Source organism: Annulohypoxylon truncatum (genome assembly GCF_022578515.1).
Source record: "Annulohypoxylon truncatum strain CBS 140777 unplaced genomic scaffold F4807scaffold_1, whole genome shotgun sequence".
NCBI lineage: Eukaryota > Fungi > Ascomycota > Sordariomycetes > Xylariales > Hypoxylaceae > Annulohypoxylon > Annulohypoxylon truncatum.
The window spans coordinates 1,641,447-1,658,129 of NW_025953787.1; the positions used below are offsets into that span (position 1 = coordinate 1,641,447).

Below are 16,683 nucleotides of genomic sequence, written 5' to 3' on the forward strand. Positions count from 1 at the left end.
GGGGCCGGCCCGATACATCCCAACGGCTGTATGACCTACCTTATTTCCTCAAAAGATTGGCCCCCAGAGGTTAAGCTTCGGAGTCTGTGGGGCCCGAGATCCTCGATTTAGGTACGAGACGATCCCTACCAGACTTCTACCAGACTTTGAAAGCCACTATGAGAATAGAGGCCCCATCCTCCGTCGTTAAGCGAGGAGGCGGCGAGCGCTCTCGGGCCCGAACCGTAGCTATGTCTCAACGTCACAGTAAGCTCTGAGCGGGGCGCCGTCTAACCCTCGGAGATGTACGAGAGCTTCGAACTTTCTGTGTTCGCGTTCTATAATAACATGGGAATTCCCTTCGCTTGTTTCATCCTATGTCTCGCTCCCTGCTTTGAAGCAAGCCACTATGTCGGCTAGAGCCAGCACTTCATCTGTCATGACATTCCGATTATCATGAGTCCGTTGCTCATGAGTCTGCAACAGTCGAAGTGCATGGTATACTCGTAGCCCGAGCGCCTACGATATAATTGGAATAGGGACTGGGCTGGTTGGTGCTGGAAATCTGCAGCCTTCCGCGCCTCCACCTGGAGTTTATATTGTCCTCCCGAGCTGCTGTGGAACGGGTCAATATTTTGACATCCAAGCTTGGGTGCTTCGAAGCTAGTGTTCTTCATCGATGAATACAAAAATATGCCCATCTCAGAAAAAGCCGTCGCATTTGTCTGCGTCGTCACACTTATTTTGGCCGTTGCTATTCTGGCCGTTGGATTACGACTTCATGTTCGTGTGTCGCTGCTAAGAAACCCGGGAAAGGATGACTGGCTATGTCTCGCGGCACTAGTAAGTGGCTTCGAAAAATAGCCTTTTCTCGAGAATAGTTCGCTAAAAACTTCGTGCAGTGCTGTGGTTTGGGGACGTACCTAGCGAACATGGCTGGTTAGTGAATTCGATCGTGAATACCTTTTTCAATACTAATCAAATTGTATCATTAGGGGTGGCAGCAGGCTTCGGCGACCCATTATCGAATATGACTCCTGAAAATCGAGACATAACACTGAAGGTAAGCCTCCCAAAATAAAAAACCTATCAATCTCTCAGTAGGTATCTAACGTCCACTCAGACGATATGGATCTCGCCACCCCTATGGGGCCTCTCCTCCTCTCTCGTCAAGCTGTCCATAATAACATCCTACCTACGAATCTGGCGCGACCGGCCCTTCAAGCTCCTCTGCCACACGCTCCTCCTGCTCATCACCCTCTTCGGACTCTCCCTCTTCTTCGGCGGCGTATTCGCCTGCGTCTCAATCGCGCTATCCTGGACGCCCCCCTCCCCAAGCTCCCGCGACCCCTCGCGCTGCCTCAACCTGCCGCTCTTCATGTTCGTCACCTCGACCGTCAACACGGCGCTCGACCTCGTCATCTTCGCCATCCCCGTCCCCCTAGTGCACCGCCTGCACATCGCCGCGCGGCAAAAGTTCGCGCTGACCGGCGTCTTCACCGTCGGCGCCGTCGTCTGCGTCGCCTCCGTCATGCGCCTCGTCTCCATCTACGAGCTCGACCCCACCACCGACCCGAGCGAGGGCGGCGTCCGCCTCGGCCTGTGGTCCGGGATCGAGAGCAACCTGGCCATAACCTGCGCCTGCCTGCCCACCCTGCGGCCCGTGCTGGCGCGCGTGTTCCCGCGCCTGCTGTCGAGCGCCGCGTCGCGCAGCGCGGGGTCGAGTTGGGGGCTGAGGAGCGGAGGCGTGAGTACCATAGGGGGCACGCGACGGTGGACGCGGCGCGAGACCGGCACGTACCGAATGCCGGAACTGGCGGCGGATGAATTTAGCCGGCATGACGACCGCAAGCTAGGACATGACGATATAGAGATGGGCGCGATTAGGGTGAACTCGACCTTCCGAGTCGACGTCGAGAGCGTGGCGGCTCCGACTCTGGTACACGTAGATACTAGGCGTAACCACGCATCGTATATGGATTTAGGCGAATGAACTGAGAATCAAAATTTGATTGAACGATTCGTTACTGTCTCGCCAACAAGATGATAATTAATGCTTGACCCATTGCTATTCTTAGGTATCTTGTATCGTCACAAGACTAACTAGTAGTGTTTCGCAACAGAGGGTATCCAATCCAACAGTAAAAGCATCAACGCCACATCTCTCATGTCATTTCAAAAATAGCCCTTTTACTCATGTCTTCCTGAACCCAATTTACGATAGTCTCGCCGACATCACCGACGAGTCTTTCGTAGTGCTCGCCTTTGAAAAACAGACCGGTATGTGCACCAACTTGGTCTGTGTCCTTCATAAAGATCTTGACCCACTTGGGATCAATTTGGCCGTCTACTTTGGCTGGAGTGTTGCAGAATTTACGTTCTTTTGGTTGCTTCGGGGATTTAGCCTTGCTTTGTGATTGTTCCGATGGAGTCGCTAGAGATGATGCCACGCCATGATCTGAGTCCCTAGATTCCTGTAAGGTTAGAGAGATAGATGCATCTTTTGGCATCCCCTCTTCTAAAGTTGAAGAGTTTGGCGCTGCTGCCATGGCTTCTTTCTTACGCCGTTTCTGTTCTTCCTTCTCTCGCTTCTCTGTCTCTTGTGTTAATTTCTTTTTTCTCTTATCGAAAATTTTCTGCCTCTCTTTGATGGTCTTTTCGCGTTCCTTTACGAGCTTAGCGTATTCTTTCTGTGCCCGCTTCGCCTCTTTCTCGGCCTGTTTCCGAATGTCCTTATCCGTGTACTGTTCCAAGTTCGGCGGTTCAGGTTCTTTGGGTGGTTCTGGGATCGCCGGTAGATCAAGAGCTAAGGCTGCTATAGTGTTGCTGAGGCCAGTTGTTCCAGTTGTATCATTTCCCGGGGGCTCTTTTGAGACGTGGTTTTCTTGACTTTGCTGGGGGTTCGTACTTGCATCATCCCCACCACCAGAAGACTCGATATCGACCAAGTAAGATTCCGAGGCTTTGCCTTTGAAGTCTTCTGGTGTCTTGGAGGATAAATTAGATTCAACGGCGGGTTCTGGTTCTTCAGACATCGGTTCGGGATCAAGTAGCTGTAAACTTGGGCTCTCGTTGTTGACGTTGAAATAATCCTCTTCAGAAACACCATTTGTCTGGTTGTATTCGCGTGAGGGGCTTTTGTGGTCTTGATTTGAGGCTTGCGGCGTTTGAAGAGCGGAATGTGGGCTCTTTAGCATCTCAGGGGTTTCTGGTCTGTTATTAGAATCCCGGGCTTTGGGTTTCTTAGGATACCCGTGGCACACGGTATAGTATTGAGTGAAGCGAACTCTTGGAGGTACGTGAGCGAAACCATGGTGCTTTATGTCGTCTACATCTTCTAGCTTACGGATATTTTCGTAGCGTGTTCTAAGGCCATTGCCATCCAAAAGGCAGCCTCCAAATTCCAAGTGTGACATGATGTGATTAGTGGCAGCATCTACGAGACCCTCCGAATTATGCTTCTCAACAAAGTGTACGATATTCCTCCACCAACCCCTGTCCTGCAAACGGACGTCGTTGGGGAAGGATGGGTTGAAGTTGGGATCGAACGTTATGCCATGCGGTATACGGGTTCCTTGGGAACTCGAAGAGTGCGACGAAAACTGAGAGATACTAGATGGATCCGAGTATATTGAAGCGCTTGCTGAGGCGACGTTAGATATAGATACAGTTGATTCATCCTCTGGTATTGGACCCTCTGGTACGTTAGCCGGACCCGTCTTGTCCGGTTTTGACCGAAACAAACTAGCAATGCCAGCTGTGATGATACCAGGGTGAAGCCCGAGGAGGGGCACATCTAAATGGACTGTCCCTAAGATGCGATGGAGGAAGTATCCAATGCGGTACTGGTCTTTCGATGGCTAGCTGATCGTTAGCCACCCAGGTAATCGGACTGTGGAAGGAAGGCGAGTTGCTTACCATCAAAGCAATATCAGCAGCTAATATTCCCCCCATAGAGTGACCGAGAAGTACCACATCAGTAGTAGGCGACTCGTGAGGGGCCAGCCATGTGCTGAAGTTATCGCGAGCAACCTCAAGTGTTTTATAGGTCTTGTACTTTGGGTAAATCTTGGTATGAATGACGTGAGTATCAACGAGGGCTAACTTGAGGTAGCGATGTACGTGGGCTGGAAATGACTGGAAAGAGGAATCGCTACCCATGAAACCATGGATATATATAACTAGAAGTCTCCGACGTCCAGAGTCATCCCGTTCCGTGGGGGAGGGAAGTAAGGATTGAGTAGAGGATGATCGAGGATCGTCTGAAGCAGTATATGGCGCAGGTGACGGGCTCTGCCATCGATGATCCATCTGAGACCGGGGAATATCTGTGGATGATTTTCGACTCATTTTAACGACGATGTGAATCAATCTTAACAATAACGAATGTGTGGAATTGTAGATATTCTTCTATTTAGGCCAAGACCGAGGGGGGCTCAGTAATTCAGTGACGTAAGCTGTGATTGACCAAAGCCTGTCTGTGTGTAATTGAGGGAGCCTGTAGGCTTCATAGCGAGCTTATAAGTAGATTAAAAGTTAGAAGAAGGTAGATGTTGGTATACCAGAAGGATAGGTATCTCCAAATTGAAAACCATAAAATTGATTTGCGCCTAAAGTTTAGTAGTGAAGTGGGAGATGTGAGTTGAAGTCGCACGGGGGAAGTTACTAGCTGAGGTGCGGCATACAAACAAGGCAGCTCCCTCCAGTCACCGTGAAGTGTGGGTACGGCGGGGCCTCCCAAGCCTTGTACCCGCGTGTATCAACCCCCCTTAGCTCCGGTGTGAAGTACAGAAAGTCACCTTGCGATTATCGTTCATTCGGACTAGAAGGTAGAATGCCCGTAAAAGCTCGCCCGGTTCTGATTAGCTGGGAGCATCATTCATAGTTTAGAGCATTGCTAATACACATGGCACAATGCAAAATAGGCGCGGACTTATGTAAATTTCATGTGACTGGTGCCTCCATACACTCTAGTGCTATTAGGTTATATAGGGCTAGTCCACCAGGTCAGGTAAGCAGTATTCTACCACTAATAGCTAAAGACAGCCTTGGTAACGCCACCCGTTAGGTTGCTTACTCCGACTCGGCAATGACTTATATGTAACTCATGGTTCGTAGCTAAGAATCGCCATAAGCGTAATCGAGTGGCCGGCATGTCATCCCTTAATTTAGAGAAGCACAGAACTCCAAAGTACGAATGAGATGCACGTTGCACCCTGCAAACTTGAGTGACCAATTAATCATTTTTTTTTCAATTATCATCATGGACATCCCGTGGAATATCAAGGTCCAAGACCAAGAAGTAACATCAACGGTGATAACCTCCGTTTAGCTGATAGGCCGAGGTTCGTCTCATCCAGGGTTTTCATCAAACTGGGACTGAGACAACATTGCCAATCTCTGATCAAGTAGTCTCCCCCAAGCGGGCCTGCTACCACGGAACCTTCGACTACACCGAGCGATATATGTACCAATATCAAGCTCTACCCTGTTCACTAGAGTGGCTCTGGTGAATACTTGTGCCGGAAGATGCCTAGGGATCAACCGCAGTAGTTACAGGGTATTGTAGAACGAAGTTAAAGCCCGATCCAAATTGCATTAGAGAACTAGGCATCTGAGCTGTCTAGAAAACTACACAGAACTGCTCATGTCCCACTGACAACGTTCATAATTGCCGTGATGCAAATAGCCCCCTGAACCCTCATTCAACAACTTTTTATTGTCCGCCTCAAATCAATATGTACGACAAGCCAGGCTTGGTCGTGCTTGCCATCCGAATCCATGGGGGAAAAATGCATTCGGGCGCCCCAGCCTATACGTCTCGCCGTTCGAACTCCCTACGCCATGCTGAAATCATGAGAAATGCAAATGACCAGAGCGTGCTGCATCGGAATGCCACCTTCCACTAAGGTATCTGATGAACCTGTCCGTTGCGGCCACTACACGAACCGTCATATCGTCTTCGACTGGGTATCTTCGGACTATGTTCCTATCCTACTGCCGTAGTGCTGACCGCTGGCACCGGCGAATGATGCTTTCCCAGTCGGGTTCTGTCATCGGTTAGCAGAGAGGCTTACGGAAGACGGATGGTCTGTTTGCACCTGTTTTCTGCGCTTCAGCTTCGATCGATCATCTCCGTCACCCGTTGAATATCCGCCCGCGTCGTCATCGACATAGCCCTCGCCGTACCCCTCAAAACTGCTGTCCTGATAACTTCGTTTCTTTCCAAGTCGGCGGGCACGATCCAGCTGAGGCGTCAAAGCCTTGCTCGGCTTCGGGGTGATTCCAAGCGCCGAGGCAGCTGGTGTGCTAGGTGCCGTTGGTCGCGCGGATTGGTCGTTACCGGCCTTCTTCGGTAGAGTACTAGGCGCTAAGTCGCCAAGAACGGAATTGTCCCAAGATGCTTTCGGTATTAAGCCTCGAGCCATCGTAGTTGCTCGGGTTAATTGTGCCTGGTTCACCTGTGCCAACCCTTTCTCTATCTCCCTTCCTCTTACTTCCAAAGAAAGCCACGCGTCCTCAGGAATAGTGGACAATGCCAGCAGAGTATCTGGCGTATCTGGTTCCTTCTTGACAGCGTCAAAGTGGCCGCTTAGACCCAATGTTCGAATATGCCCTTTGTACGTCTTACGTAGCGCATTCTTCTCGCCATTAGGCTTTGTGCGGGCGACTTCGGCAGCAGCACCGGTTAAATCGAACATACTAAACCAGTCGTCGGAAAGAGACGGGTAAGACGCAGGATAAGCTAGAAAAAAAAATAATGTCAACCAAAGAGTACCAATCCCATTCAAGCACCACTTTCAGGAATCACCACCGATCTAGGGGGGAGGGATGGTTGGAAGTGTGTCTTGTATGAGATTAAAAAGGGAGTCTTACGAGTACTGCGAAGAAGGTATTTTTCGCCAACATCTAGATGTAGGTTCTCAATACCAACTCGGCGATTCTCGAGATACACCTTTTTCTGCTCGTGATCTCCAGCGTCGTCAAATGGATATTTTCGCTTCGCGGAATAAATATCGTTTATCGCGGTATCGTGAGACATGTCGATCGCTTGGGCTGATCCATTAACGCTGTGTGCCGGCTGCGATACGACGTGAAGTTAGCAACTGAGTTCCCGTAGCAAATTTAAATATTTGAAATAACCAATGAACATAGCTCATGGTCCGAAATTCTTGACCTACGGTTGGCAAAGCAGTAGTGATTGAGGTCATAGAGCTATTCATGCTCGATACCTGGTCACCTGTGCTCGGAGATAATTGAGAAGGACTCTGGGGTGTTTGAGGGTTGAATAACATGGTCGCCATCGAGAAAAGATGGTGAACAGGTTACGAATAATGGGAGTTTGAGAGCGCGAAGTGATTCGGAGGCGGAGAAGTTGGTAGAGGATCCTAGCGAGTGCGGGTAAAAATTGACGTCGGAGCGTTGACTAGAGGCAGCGGAAATGGAACGGAGGATCGCGATGGAGAGGACGGATGCGTTATAGAAGGTAACCCGATTGATTAACGACGATGCGCTTGATGGGCGATTGTCGATAGAAAGACGTTGGATAGGTAAGGTGATGGAGATTATCGATCTCACTGTGGCGAGTCGCGCCAAACCGCCGACCGGCTGTTGTGGTCGAATAATCCCGAGTCCACGATCATTCACCGACTTAAATCCTCCGCGAATTCGTATTGACAGATAAAAGGTGCTTGATATCGGAGAGATGGTCGACGGAATCGTTTGAGGGAAACTTCGCGATGCGTCGTGGTTGTCGCCGTCGATTGTGAGGGGAAACGTGGTCGACAGGTTCGTTGTTGAATGAAAGAAACGCAAAGGTGAAGTTGTAGGTGACGGGTGACGGACAGAACGGGCGGACGGGGGGAGGAACATTCAAGTGTGCAGGTGGTGCTTGCCTTGCGACTGGGCAACTCGCCTGGTTCCGCTAAGGCTCCGCTTTTCATACAACCACGCCATTGCGCTGAACTTGTTAAACACCCCACTACTTACTTATGTACCTAGTGCTCCCGACCGATAGCATTGGGTTCTGTGCTACACACCACCAAATCTTTGAATCTACCTCGCAGTATCTATTCATCAACACGTTACACGATAAAATCGCCCATTGCCTTACTTACATAAGTACTTAGTTAGGCGCATACCGCAGTCACCATGATTACCTACCTACTTACACGGTCGAACATCCGTAGAACTCTCGTGACACATTTGGTCCTAGTATAATACATGGCACACATGGCTACGTATGACTACCTATTGACTCTGGTTGGCTTGACGATCTACGATCTATGACTGCCTGTGTAATGAGGTTGTCCTGTTGTCTATGGAATGTCTCACGATCCAATACCTAGATTCGCGGTTCCCCCTGGCGGCCTCACGCTCGGGCTTTAAGCCAATGGTTGTTGTGTGCGCTCTTATATCCCATGGATCTTCTCAAACAGTATAAACTAGATGTGTTGGGTGACAGCAAGTAAGCAATATTCTTAGCCTCTTCGTTAGAGCATATATTAAATGGACCGTTTGATACTGTACCGAATTTTAATAGGATTCATCAAACCCGAGAAACCCCAAAACCCTCCAGAATGTGAGATTTCATAGGCTTGAAATAGGTGCCACGGTTCCTGGATGCAGCCTCACGGCGAAGTCTTTCTGTAAACATGGATGTATACATATCCACGGATGAGACGCACCGATGAATGAAGGCTACAAAATTTCAGCGCCCTAATGCCTTCACGTATGTATGTGCATGACAAGTTGGCTTAAGGTATGTAAGTCTGAATATTTCGACCTAAGCTAAAAGTATCACACGTAGACATCCATGTATATAGGCTTAGGTAGCGGTTCCTCTGTTCTGGATGTACTACGTGAAGTAGGTAGGTAGTTGATTTTTTTTTTCGGCCGCATTCGCCTCCAATACAACAACACCATCGGATCTACATAGTATGTTAAACATTTAGTAGTCCCGCATTATTGGTCATGGGATTTATATCCACAAAGGTCCGAGGGATGCTTAATCCATACAGCAAAGGAAATTGCTAACAAAGCTACGATATTGAATATAACCATATTGATATATTTAGTAATATCTAAGCTAATGCCTTAAATCTTTGTATTAGATATGGTATCCCTCCTAACTCCTATCAAAGAAATTTCCTAAGAGCCATCATCTTGGAATGAGTACCTACCTAGGTAGGTAAGACGGGATTTGGATTGCGGCTATCGGTTTTTGGTAACCCACTTGGAGATGCTCAAGGCCATTGTATGTATTGCCCATATAAGTCGCATAGTAACATGCATACGTGCGGGCTTAGGTATGAAGACTAGATTGCGCAGGTAGATATGCCTTTCATCCTTGCCGAGGCATGTGTGTGTGTGCGTGTATGTGTTAATAAGACAAGTGCTGTGACTGAGGAAGAACAATACCTAACATTCTAACTCACAAAAAGAAATCAATGGCAGGCAGTCTTCAATGTACCGAGCACGGAGTAGTAGTTCCTACCCTTTCCTCCCCCACTCGATTGGGTTCAACTTCGAGTCCAAGGGCCGCCTGCCAGGGCCACAAGGACCACCACCAAGGACCACCCAGCATGGATGTATCCAAGTCTATGTATCCCCGATGTTTTACTACCTCATTGGGTGTGGATCCATTTTAAGGGACGAGTCAGGCGCCAAGAAATCAAGGAATCGCAATAACGATGCAATACTTTTTAAGAGAATCCACTGACACCAATCCATCTCACCCGGAAACCCGCTGGCTCATGCCGTTTACCTACATACTTGTACTTTTTTATCTACCATTTCTACATAACACTTCTACCTAACCATATCGGGCTGCACAATTAACTCTTCACCTTCAAGAGAACATCACGACCTTCCTTCTTCTGCTGGTAGGAATCATTTACACAGGACAGCGGCGTGTTTTGTGTTTAGAAGTCTTTCTTTTACTTTCGTTTCTTCCGGTCTGGAGTCTTCAGGAGTCATTGGCCCGGCGGCGATTTTGATTCCCAACTCCTAACACCTTGACGGCGATTTCGAGGACACGCCACGCCACGCGAGTCGACGCTTTTGTCGCACCGAGTACTCGATACCTTCCCACACCACAACACAGATCGTAATCCACTAATCCACACTTCACGATGTCGGCATCGAGGTTTGGCGGTGGTGGTGCCAAGCATCGGCTGATGTCGGAGATGCAAGAGCTCTCCAAGGAGAAATGGGTGAACATCGATGTAAGTACCGCCGAATTTAGCCTCATCTTCCGATCATAAAAATTGACTCAGAATACTCGCAGCTGGTGAACGACAATATTCTTCGCTGGCGTCTGGGTCTTATCGTCGTCAACCCCGACAGCGCATTCAACGGCGGTTACTTTAGGGTGAGTGAGAACTGAAACACCAACCCTGGATTGAGATCAGCGCTTACGAGATCGTTGATAATAGGCCGAAATGACTTTCACCGACGAGTACCCCTACCAACCACCGACATTCAGGTTTCTAGTTCCTATCTATCACCCTAACGTCTATCCCGACGGTAAACTCTGCATCTCCATCCTGCATACGCCGGGTGAGGATCTCACTTCGGGGGAGCAAGCTAGCGAGCGTTGGTCCCCATTGCAGGGCGTCGAGTCGGTACTCCGGTCCGTACTTCTGCTCCTCGATGACCCGGAGATCAATTCCCCCGCGAACGTAGATGCTAGTGTCATGTATCGAGATGACCGCATTAAGTATAACAAGAAAGCTCAAGATATTGTCGAGAGGTCTAAGAACGATATCCCCGATGGCTTCGTCATGCCAACCAACCTTGACCCTCCGCCGCCGCCGAAATCAGCAGACGACGATCCCGCCTTTTGGGCCGAGAGTGACGATGAGGAGCTTGACTTTGGTGGTAGTGATACCGGTGAGGACGCAGAATTAGCCGAATTCGACGAAGACGGAGAGGAGGAGGGCATTAGCGACGACGACGACAATTAATAAGACATTATCTTACGTATATTTTTCAACCTCGCCACTCGACTAAGGAGGCGCGTCGGTAAACCATTTTCTAACTCCGTATACATCTGCATTGGCGGGGGTATGGCGTTTAGTGGATCTCATATATCGTTGGCCTGTTTTGGTTTTTCTTGGCCCGTCTTGTCACCGCATTGGATTGCGTTCGGCCAGCTTTCGCATTTTTTTGAGATAGAGGTTCTCCAAAGGAACATAACCACTGGAGGCGCATTCTACTACCATCGAGTTGTGGCAGAGCGAGTGACCTGTGACATCGTAGATGAAAGAGGGAACATCGTTCGACTTTTAAGCCCAAACGTGGTATTATGTTGCCCTTTCGTTCAGTCTAAAGAATTACTCGTCAGCGTGTACATACTAATTTTGCTATAACAAGAATGACTTCTTTTGGCGCTGTTGGATATAAGACTGAGACGTACCTTTGTGTGAATAAAGGTGCATAGTCCTGAGTGCTGTCCTGAGAGGTTGCGATGTCCATGTTGTATAGGAGGATCAAATCGTATATGGTATGCAACCTGATGTCTAGCTGCTGGGATGGTTATCCTACACACCTAGGTACATAGGTTAGAATCTAAGATACTAGGTACTTACTACGTTCTTCGTGATCCTCTTTCGGTAAATTACATAGTATTCTTATGAGTTGCTCATTCTTTCAAAACATTCAGAAGACGAGACTTAACCTCTCTACCTACCTAAGTAGTAGTATGAGAGTAATGAAGTACTATGCGCTTAGGTAGGATAATTAACTAATCAATCCCGCCTTTTCGTATAGGAGATCCCGTGATATCCCCCACCTTATACCCAACTTCTTACGCTATACTACCTAGATGGTGGGGTTATAAACGCCAGGCCTATGCAAGTATACGTACCTCCGCAAATCATGAACATTAACCCCTGTTAAAATATGGGCCTCGAGATTTACAAGCAGGCGGGTACCTATGTAGATACATGTACTAGTATTGTCATCCTGCCTAAGTACACGCCACAGGTGCAACTTCATAGGTCAGGTCGCCAGCTTAAGCTAAGTGTATCACAAAAATGTCCGGGTATCACAAAAAAATGGCAGTTTCTACACATACAAATCATAAGCAAGGATAATGTCTTCCAGCATTTGAAGATAGCTGTTGCGCTTCTAGATAAACATACCTAAACTTCTGCTACCTAGGTATCACTTTATACATATCCGGGTAGACATCATACCTATTTTCACGCCATCCATACAACCTACAACCTTGTCTGTATTAATCCTTGTCGGCAATCCTTGTCATTGCTTGTCCCTCATCATCATTAGTGTAATGCCTAAACATTATTAACGCCTTTCGACTTTCACGATTCAACTTCTATGTTTTAGCTCATATTGACATATTGACATATTGACATACTGACATATCATTACAACCCAGAGATTCTGGGAATCGTTCACCATGGCAGCAACGAGCGATCCGCCGGAGGACTCTGTCTCTACATTCTGCGACTTCACCGGCCTACTTCGAGGAGAAGCTATCACACGTTTGAAAGTATGTGATGACAGCTTCCTATATCCGATTCTTTGAGGCTTTCCACCTTTAATGCTAACGGATTCGCCTTCTAATTTTTCCAGGCGAACAACAATGATCTTCAACGAGCAATGGAAGAGTATTTTGAGGATCCCAACAGCCAGAAGGTATTTATTAAGGCCTACAAACATATGCGGCCCGTTATTCTTTATGCTAAGTCAACTCTAGTACAAATGGGATGAATCGCAGTTCAGCATGGATCGCCACGGCGAGGCCAATGATACAGGAATATGTGCGACACATTATCATCCCCTATCAATTCAACTTCCCTTTTACTAACTCTGTGTGCGCAGCTTTCAACATTCAAGGCCCAGACGAACTTGCGCCTACCAGCTACCAGAACACTGCCGCTCCGACTAGACCCCCTTCGAGGGCGAACAACAACTCACCCTTCGGTAAGACGCCAGACTAGACTGCGAATCAGGCCGCAGGTATTGCTCCTGTGTTTGCTTTGCATCGAAGCTGACGGATATTCCTTAGGTGCTCCAACCAACGCTGCCGAAGAAGATGCCAATTTAGAACGCGCACTGGCCGAGTCTGCTGCTGAATCAGGAATACCCCGCCAGGAAGCTGGCATTGTCGATAACGAGACAAATCTTAAGTATTTTGGTCCCGCAAACCGACCTCAATATGACACCGAGCAGTGGGCCATGGTCCCTACGAAGGCCAGTACGGACGCCGAAAAGGCCGACCCTACCCCATCCCAGAGAAAACGGGAACCCGATGCGCCCGCCTTTCTTCGCCAGACGAAGGATCATAGAGTTGGTTTTCTACTGTCAATTTACCATAAAATCCCACTTGTCCGAAATATTCTCCTTCGGTACGGCACATCAGCTAAGAACTATGGACACAACTCGGAATGGTGGCGAGGTCAACCGATCCTCAAGCATGAGCAACTCGCAGCAATGGCGAGGGGGGAGTCAGATTGGGGCAATGAAGCACGTCCGGAGTTTGCTGAAGAAATCCATCGTCTAATGGCCTTCCTCGACAGAACAGAACGTGCATATGGATCTGTTGACCCCCTTATCGATACCGAAGAAATCGAACCGAATCCTGGGGCATGGGCGTCTGACGTTGAGGAGAAGCTCTTCGACGTCCTCAAACAGGAGGCTAAGATGAATCCCAACTTTGGCATAGATGACATGACTACGGTAGGCACAATATTGGCTTGTGGGCCACGTCCGAGTGACGAGCCTCAATCGGAGGGTGACGGCGACACTTCTAGTGATGAGGGTCGGGAGTTTGCACTCCTAGAATCACTGCTAGATCAGGACCAGTATTCATGGGTGGACACGCTCTACGACGCCTTTGACCACATTTTATGGTCACAAGCGTTAAACATTGACTATCCTTTTCCAGAAGCGGCTTGCTACGCTGTTTTATCAAAGGCTGCTGAGGTGGTAACGGCCCGGCTCAGTGGCGCCGGGCTATCTAAGCCCTGCGAGATCCCTGCCGTTCTCTACATGGATCGATACTTGGAAGATCGAAAGGATCTTGCTCTGAAGTTCCAGGTTCACATGCGTTACGCCAAGAACAAGCTACGTACGTATGATCTGTTGGAAGCGAATCTATCGAGATGCCATGGGCAACGATGCCACAGGGTGAATGGCCTTGAAGATGGACCGCACGATCTCATCGCTTGTTTAAACGGAATCATCCAGTTCACTGAGAAATTAATACAGCGCCAGACCAGAACTGCCCAATGGCGTCATTACCACGACCGTATAGGAAAGAATCTTGAACTTAGCCTCGAGGACATCTCTAACATCTCCACGTGGAGCGGACCTTACAAATTCTTACCTGACGAAGAAGAGAGAATGAAGGAGTGGAAAGGCATAATAGATGGAGCAAACAAAAAGATCGAGGAGTTAACGGAAGACTTGGCAAGTAAGTTAATTCTGAGCATTTTGGGGCTTGGAATTGGCCTTACTGATTCGATTATAGAAATCGCGAAGGCGAAGAAGTTTTATTCCGACTCCCTCAAGATAATTTCCAAACGTCTGACATGTCAGGAGGACGAAGTCGATGATGCGAACTTCGTTTTCCGATCGACTACCGCCTACAATCCAGAATATTGGAATCCTACCCACCGATATTCACTACGCGGCGTTGCACTTACGCCTGAATTGGCATATGTTTGTGTAAGGCAAGATGCCGATTCGGCTGATGCCATCGAGGAGCCCAATCCCAAGGACCAATGGTGGAAGATAGGATGCTCAGCCGGCGGAACTCCTATCAAGGCCGAGGTAGGTTGATTCTAAGCCCCCCCCTTCCCTTTGAGTTTTACTAACATATCGCAGAAAGCAACACAGGAAGATGTTCTCCATGCGGCTGGAACGGAGTCTAAACACCCTCTTCTTATCTATGCCACCGAAGCTGCCATGACGGCGACGCCCATTCCGTTATCGGACGCTCTACGGGTATGTTGCATATTCATCTCAGAAAATAGTAGACTAATCCCTATATAGATGTTCGTCCGGGCGGACAATCGTTCGTTTCAGCAAGAACTCGTCCAGGAACAAAATCGAACACAGCCTGCAGAAGGTCACCCTACTTCAGGAGTCAGAGCTGAAGATCTTCCGCCAGTCGCTGTCGCATCACCAGGGAAACGGAAACACAGCGTCGGTTCATCGGTTGCTACACAGGGAAGTTCCCGGGCTGACCTTACCGATGTTGATCCGTTCCACTGGGAAATGCAATCGGAGGCCGGAAACGGCGATGCGGAGGAGACGCAAAGATCGACGACTACACCCAAATCGCCCGAGATGCAAGAACGTATTGGCGGCCCAGCACCATTCCTAACTCGGCCGGACTACGCGGTACAGAGTGGCTCTGCTGAGATGATGGATATTGACATGGATGTGGAACATCATGAGGGATGATCGAATCACGTATGGTTTGTGGTTTGACATCTTCTCCTGTTAAATTTATGGGAAATGAAATTGATGTCTGAATGAGCATTTCGCGAAGACATCGATTGTGTCTAGATTATCGAGATGTTCCGATAAAGGGGGGCACGGGATGGATTCGGTTATATGCATGGAAGGAAACCAAATAATTGAGCAACTGATTTCCTAGTTGTGATGTTTACCCCAGGATAAGTTACCTGTGGGCCGTGTATACTAAATACTGTACCATGATGACACCCACGATACCCCCAAATTAGGTAGTTAATGAATGAACATGAGGCATGAATCAGATTCGGAGTGGCCTTTTTAAGCTTAAGGGGCCAGCGGCTCCGGTAACCTAGATATATGTACATATTGATGCAAAGTAATATTGTATGTATGTTATTTTATTTAGCTTCGTATGTAATATGTCGTTATATGTAGTTACCCAGCACAAACAGCCTCATTCATGTATCCAAGTACTATAATTTCTAGAACCTTCTAAGACGCAAGAACTTTTGTAGCATCATGTTGAGACGTATCTGGCAATCCGGATAACCAGCTGTCAAGACTGATCTGAGACAATTGTGCATGTGATTTTCGTTCTAAGTTCACCCTTGGCTGTCTGATCATTCGCAGTCATGAAGCAATCACTACATCCTGTGTAGGCCGTATTCTACTACCTAGTCATCTGGACAGCTCTTCATGTTCGTTACATAGGTGCGGCTCGTGCGGGATACTACCAGACCTCCTACTTACGGAAGTACGTACTATTTCTACCCATAAAACACCCCCGCGAACCCCGCGTTAAGTCCAGACGAAGAGAACTCTTCGCCCTTCTCCCTTCTCCCTTCGCCAATATACATTCACTAGTCGCAGCTACGGTAGTACTGAGATAGATATCTAAGTCTATCGACCAATTCCACGCAGCCTTGAATAAGCAAAGGTCATTGAGTTGAGGTTCGACAATTAGATTGTTCTCATTGGTTCTAGGATTATCGAACAGCAGGAGCTGCAGGGGACACAGCTGTACGGGGATGAGATGATTCGATAGCCCGGGGTCACCTGATCGTCTGCAATTGGAGACCAAGCTTTACAGGTACTCAGTACTTAGTCATTTGCCTTTCGACCACTAATGTTTGGGGGTATGTCGATACATGTAATAGCTTATCGTCCCCACCTGTCAATAACCAAAAACGTCACTGATCCAGCACCACCTTGACCACCTCTGACCCTCTTCGTCGCCAATTCCCGAATCTT

General features: G+C 48.3%; 5 protein-coding genes across 5 annotated transcripts; 3 read left to right on the plus strand and 2 right to left on the minus strand.

The window, feature by feature from the left end:
• Positions 1 to 392: 392 nt before the first annotated feature.
• On the plus strand, positions 393 to 2,058 carry F4807DRAFT_18195 (uncharacterized protein). Its single transcript, XM_047993584.1, has 4 exons — positions 393 to 822; positions 882 to 918; positions 975 to 1,042; positions 1,103 to 2,058. Exons 1-4 carry the CDS (start codon positions 673 to 675, stop codon positions 1,970 to 1,972), a joined length of 1,125 nt encoding a protein of 374 aa, XP_047859546.1. The 5' UTR covers positions 393 to 672; the 3' UTR covers positions 1,973 to 2,058.
• On the minus strand, positions 1,976 to 4,628 carry F4807DRAFT_18229 (uncharacterized protein). Its single transcript, XM_047993589.1, has 2 exons — positions 3,898 to 4,628; positions 1,976 to 3,839 (listed from the first exon to the last, which is right to left on the minus strand). Exons 1-2 carry the CDS (start codon positions 4,327 to 4,329, stop codon positions 2,145 to 2,147), a joined length of 2,127 nt encoding a protein of 708 aa, XP_047859547.1. The 5' UTR covers positions 4,330 to 4,628; the 3' UTR covers positions 1,976 to 2,144.
• Positions 4,629 to 5,928: 1,300 nt separating this feature from the next.
• F4807DRAFT_18299 (Rox3-domain-containing protein) lies at positions 5,929 to 7,452 on the minus strand. The gene is made up of 4 exons (XM_047993595.1): positions 7,161 to 7,452; positions 6,856 to 7,060; positions 6,079 to 6,724; positions 5,929 to 6,029 (listed from the first exon to the last, which is right to left on the minus strand). Exons 1-4 carry the CDS (start codon positions 7,281 to 7,283, stop codon positions 5,969 to 5,971), a joined length of 1,035 nt encoding a protein of 344 aa, XP_047859548.1. The 5' UTR covers positions 7,284 to 7,452; the 3' UTR covers positions 5,929 to 5,968.
• Positions 7,453 to 9,906: 2,454 nt separating this feature from the next.
• F4807DRAFT_18320 (ubiquitin-conjugating enzyme/RWD-like protein) lies at positions 9,907 to 11,280 on the plus strand. The gene is made up of 3 exons (XM_047993598.1): positions 9,907 to 10,205; positions 10,268 to 10,351; positions 10,416 to 11,280. The coding sequence occupies exons 1-3, from the start codon at positions 10,113 to 10,115 to the stop codon at positions 10,944 to 10,946; spliced, it is 708 nt and encodes a 235-aa protein (XP_047859549.1). The 5' UTR covers positions 9,907 to 10,112; the 3' UTR covers positions 10,947 to 11,280.
• Positions 11,281 to 12,029: 749 nt separating this feature from the next.
• On the plus strand, positions 12,030 to 15,792 carry F4807DRAFT_405600 (uncharacterized protein). The gene is made up of 8 exons (XM_047996230.1): positions 12,030 to 12,496; positions 12,580 to 12,642; positions 12,704 to 12,767; positions 12,829 to 12,930; positions 13,016 to 14,422; positions 14,480 to 14,781; positions 14,836 to 14,955; positions 15,004 to 15,792. The coding sequence occupies exons 1-8, from the start codon at positions 12,404 to 12,406 to the stop codon at positions 15,415 to 15,417; spliced, it is 2,565 nt and encodes an 854-aa protein (XP_047859550.1). The 5' UTR covers positions 12,030 to 12,403; the 3' UTR covers positions 15,418 to 15,792.
• Positions 15,793 to 16,683: the final 891 nt, after the last annotated feature.

Excerpts from the sequence above, each read along its gene's own strand:
- F4807DRAFT_18299 (XM_047993595.1), bottom strand. The coding sequence starts at position 7,283 with ATGGCGACCATGTTATTCAACCCTCAAACACCCCAGAGTCCTTCTCAA. Across the intron at positions 7,061-7,160 it reads TCACTACTGCTTTGCCAACC|CCGGCACACAGCGTTAATGG; the intron begins GTAGGTCAAGAA and ends GTCGTATCGCAG. Across the intron at positions 6,030-6,078 it reads CTGAAGCGCAGAAAACAGGT|AACCCGACTGGGAAAGCATC; the intron begins GCAAACAGACCA and ends AACCGATGACAG.
- F4807DRAFT_18195 (XM_047993584.1), top strand. The coding sequence starts at position 673 with ATGCCCATCTCAGAAAAAGCCGTCGCATTTGTCTGCGTCGTCACACTT. Across the intron at positions 919-974 it reads GTACCTAGCGAACATGGCTG|GGGTGGCAGCAGGCTTCGGC; the intron begins GTTAGTGAATTC and ends TTGTATCATTAG. Across the intron at positions 1,043-1,102 it reads ATCGAGACATAACACTGAAG|ACGATATGGATCTCGCCACC; the intron begins GTAAGCCTCCCA and ends ACGTCCACTCAG.
- F4807DRAFT_405600 (XM_047996230.1), top strand. The coding sequence starts at position 12,404 with ATGGCAGCAACGAGCGATCCGCCGGAGGACTCTGTCTCTACATTCTGC. Across the intron at positions 12,643-12,703 it reads AGGATCCCAACAGCCAGAAG|TACAAATGGGATGAATCGCA; the intron begins GTATTTATTAAG and ends AGTCAACTCTAG. Across the intron at positions 12,768-12,828 it reads GGCCAATGATACAGGAATAT|CTTTCAACATTCAAGGCCCA; the intron begins GTGCGACACATT and ends CTGTGTGCGCAG.
- F4807DRAFT_18320 (XM_047993598.1), top strand. The coding sequence starts at position 10,113 with ATGTCGGCATCGAGGTTTGGCGGTGGTGGTGCCAAGCATCGGCTGATG. Across the intron at positions 10,206-10,267 it reads AGAAATGGGTGAACATCGAT|CTGGTGAACGACAATATTCT; the intron begins GTAAGTACCGCC and ends GAATACTCGCAG. Across the intron at positions 10,352-10,415 it reads TCAACGGCGGTTACTTTAGG|GCCGAAATGACTTTCACCGA; the intron begins GTGAGTGAGAAC and ends CGTTGATAATAG.
- F4807DRAFT_18229 (XM_047993589.1), bottom strand. The coding sequence starts at position 4,329 with ATGAGTCGAAAATCATCCACAGATATTCCCCGGTCTCAGATGGATCAT. Across the intron at positions 3,840-3,897 it reads CTGCTGATATTGCTTTGATG|CCATCGAAAGACCAGTACCG; the intron begins GTAAGCAACTCG and ends ACGATCAGCTAG.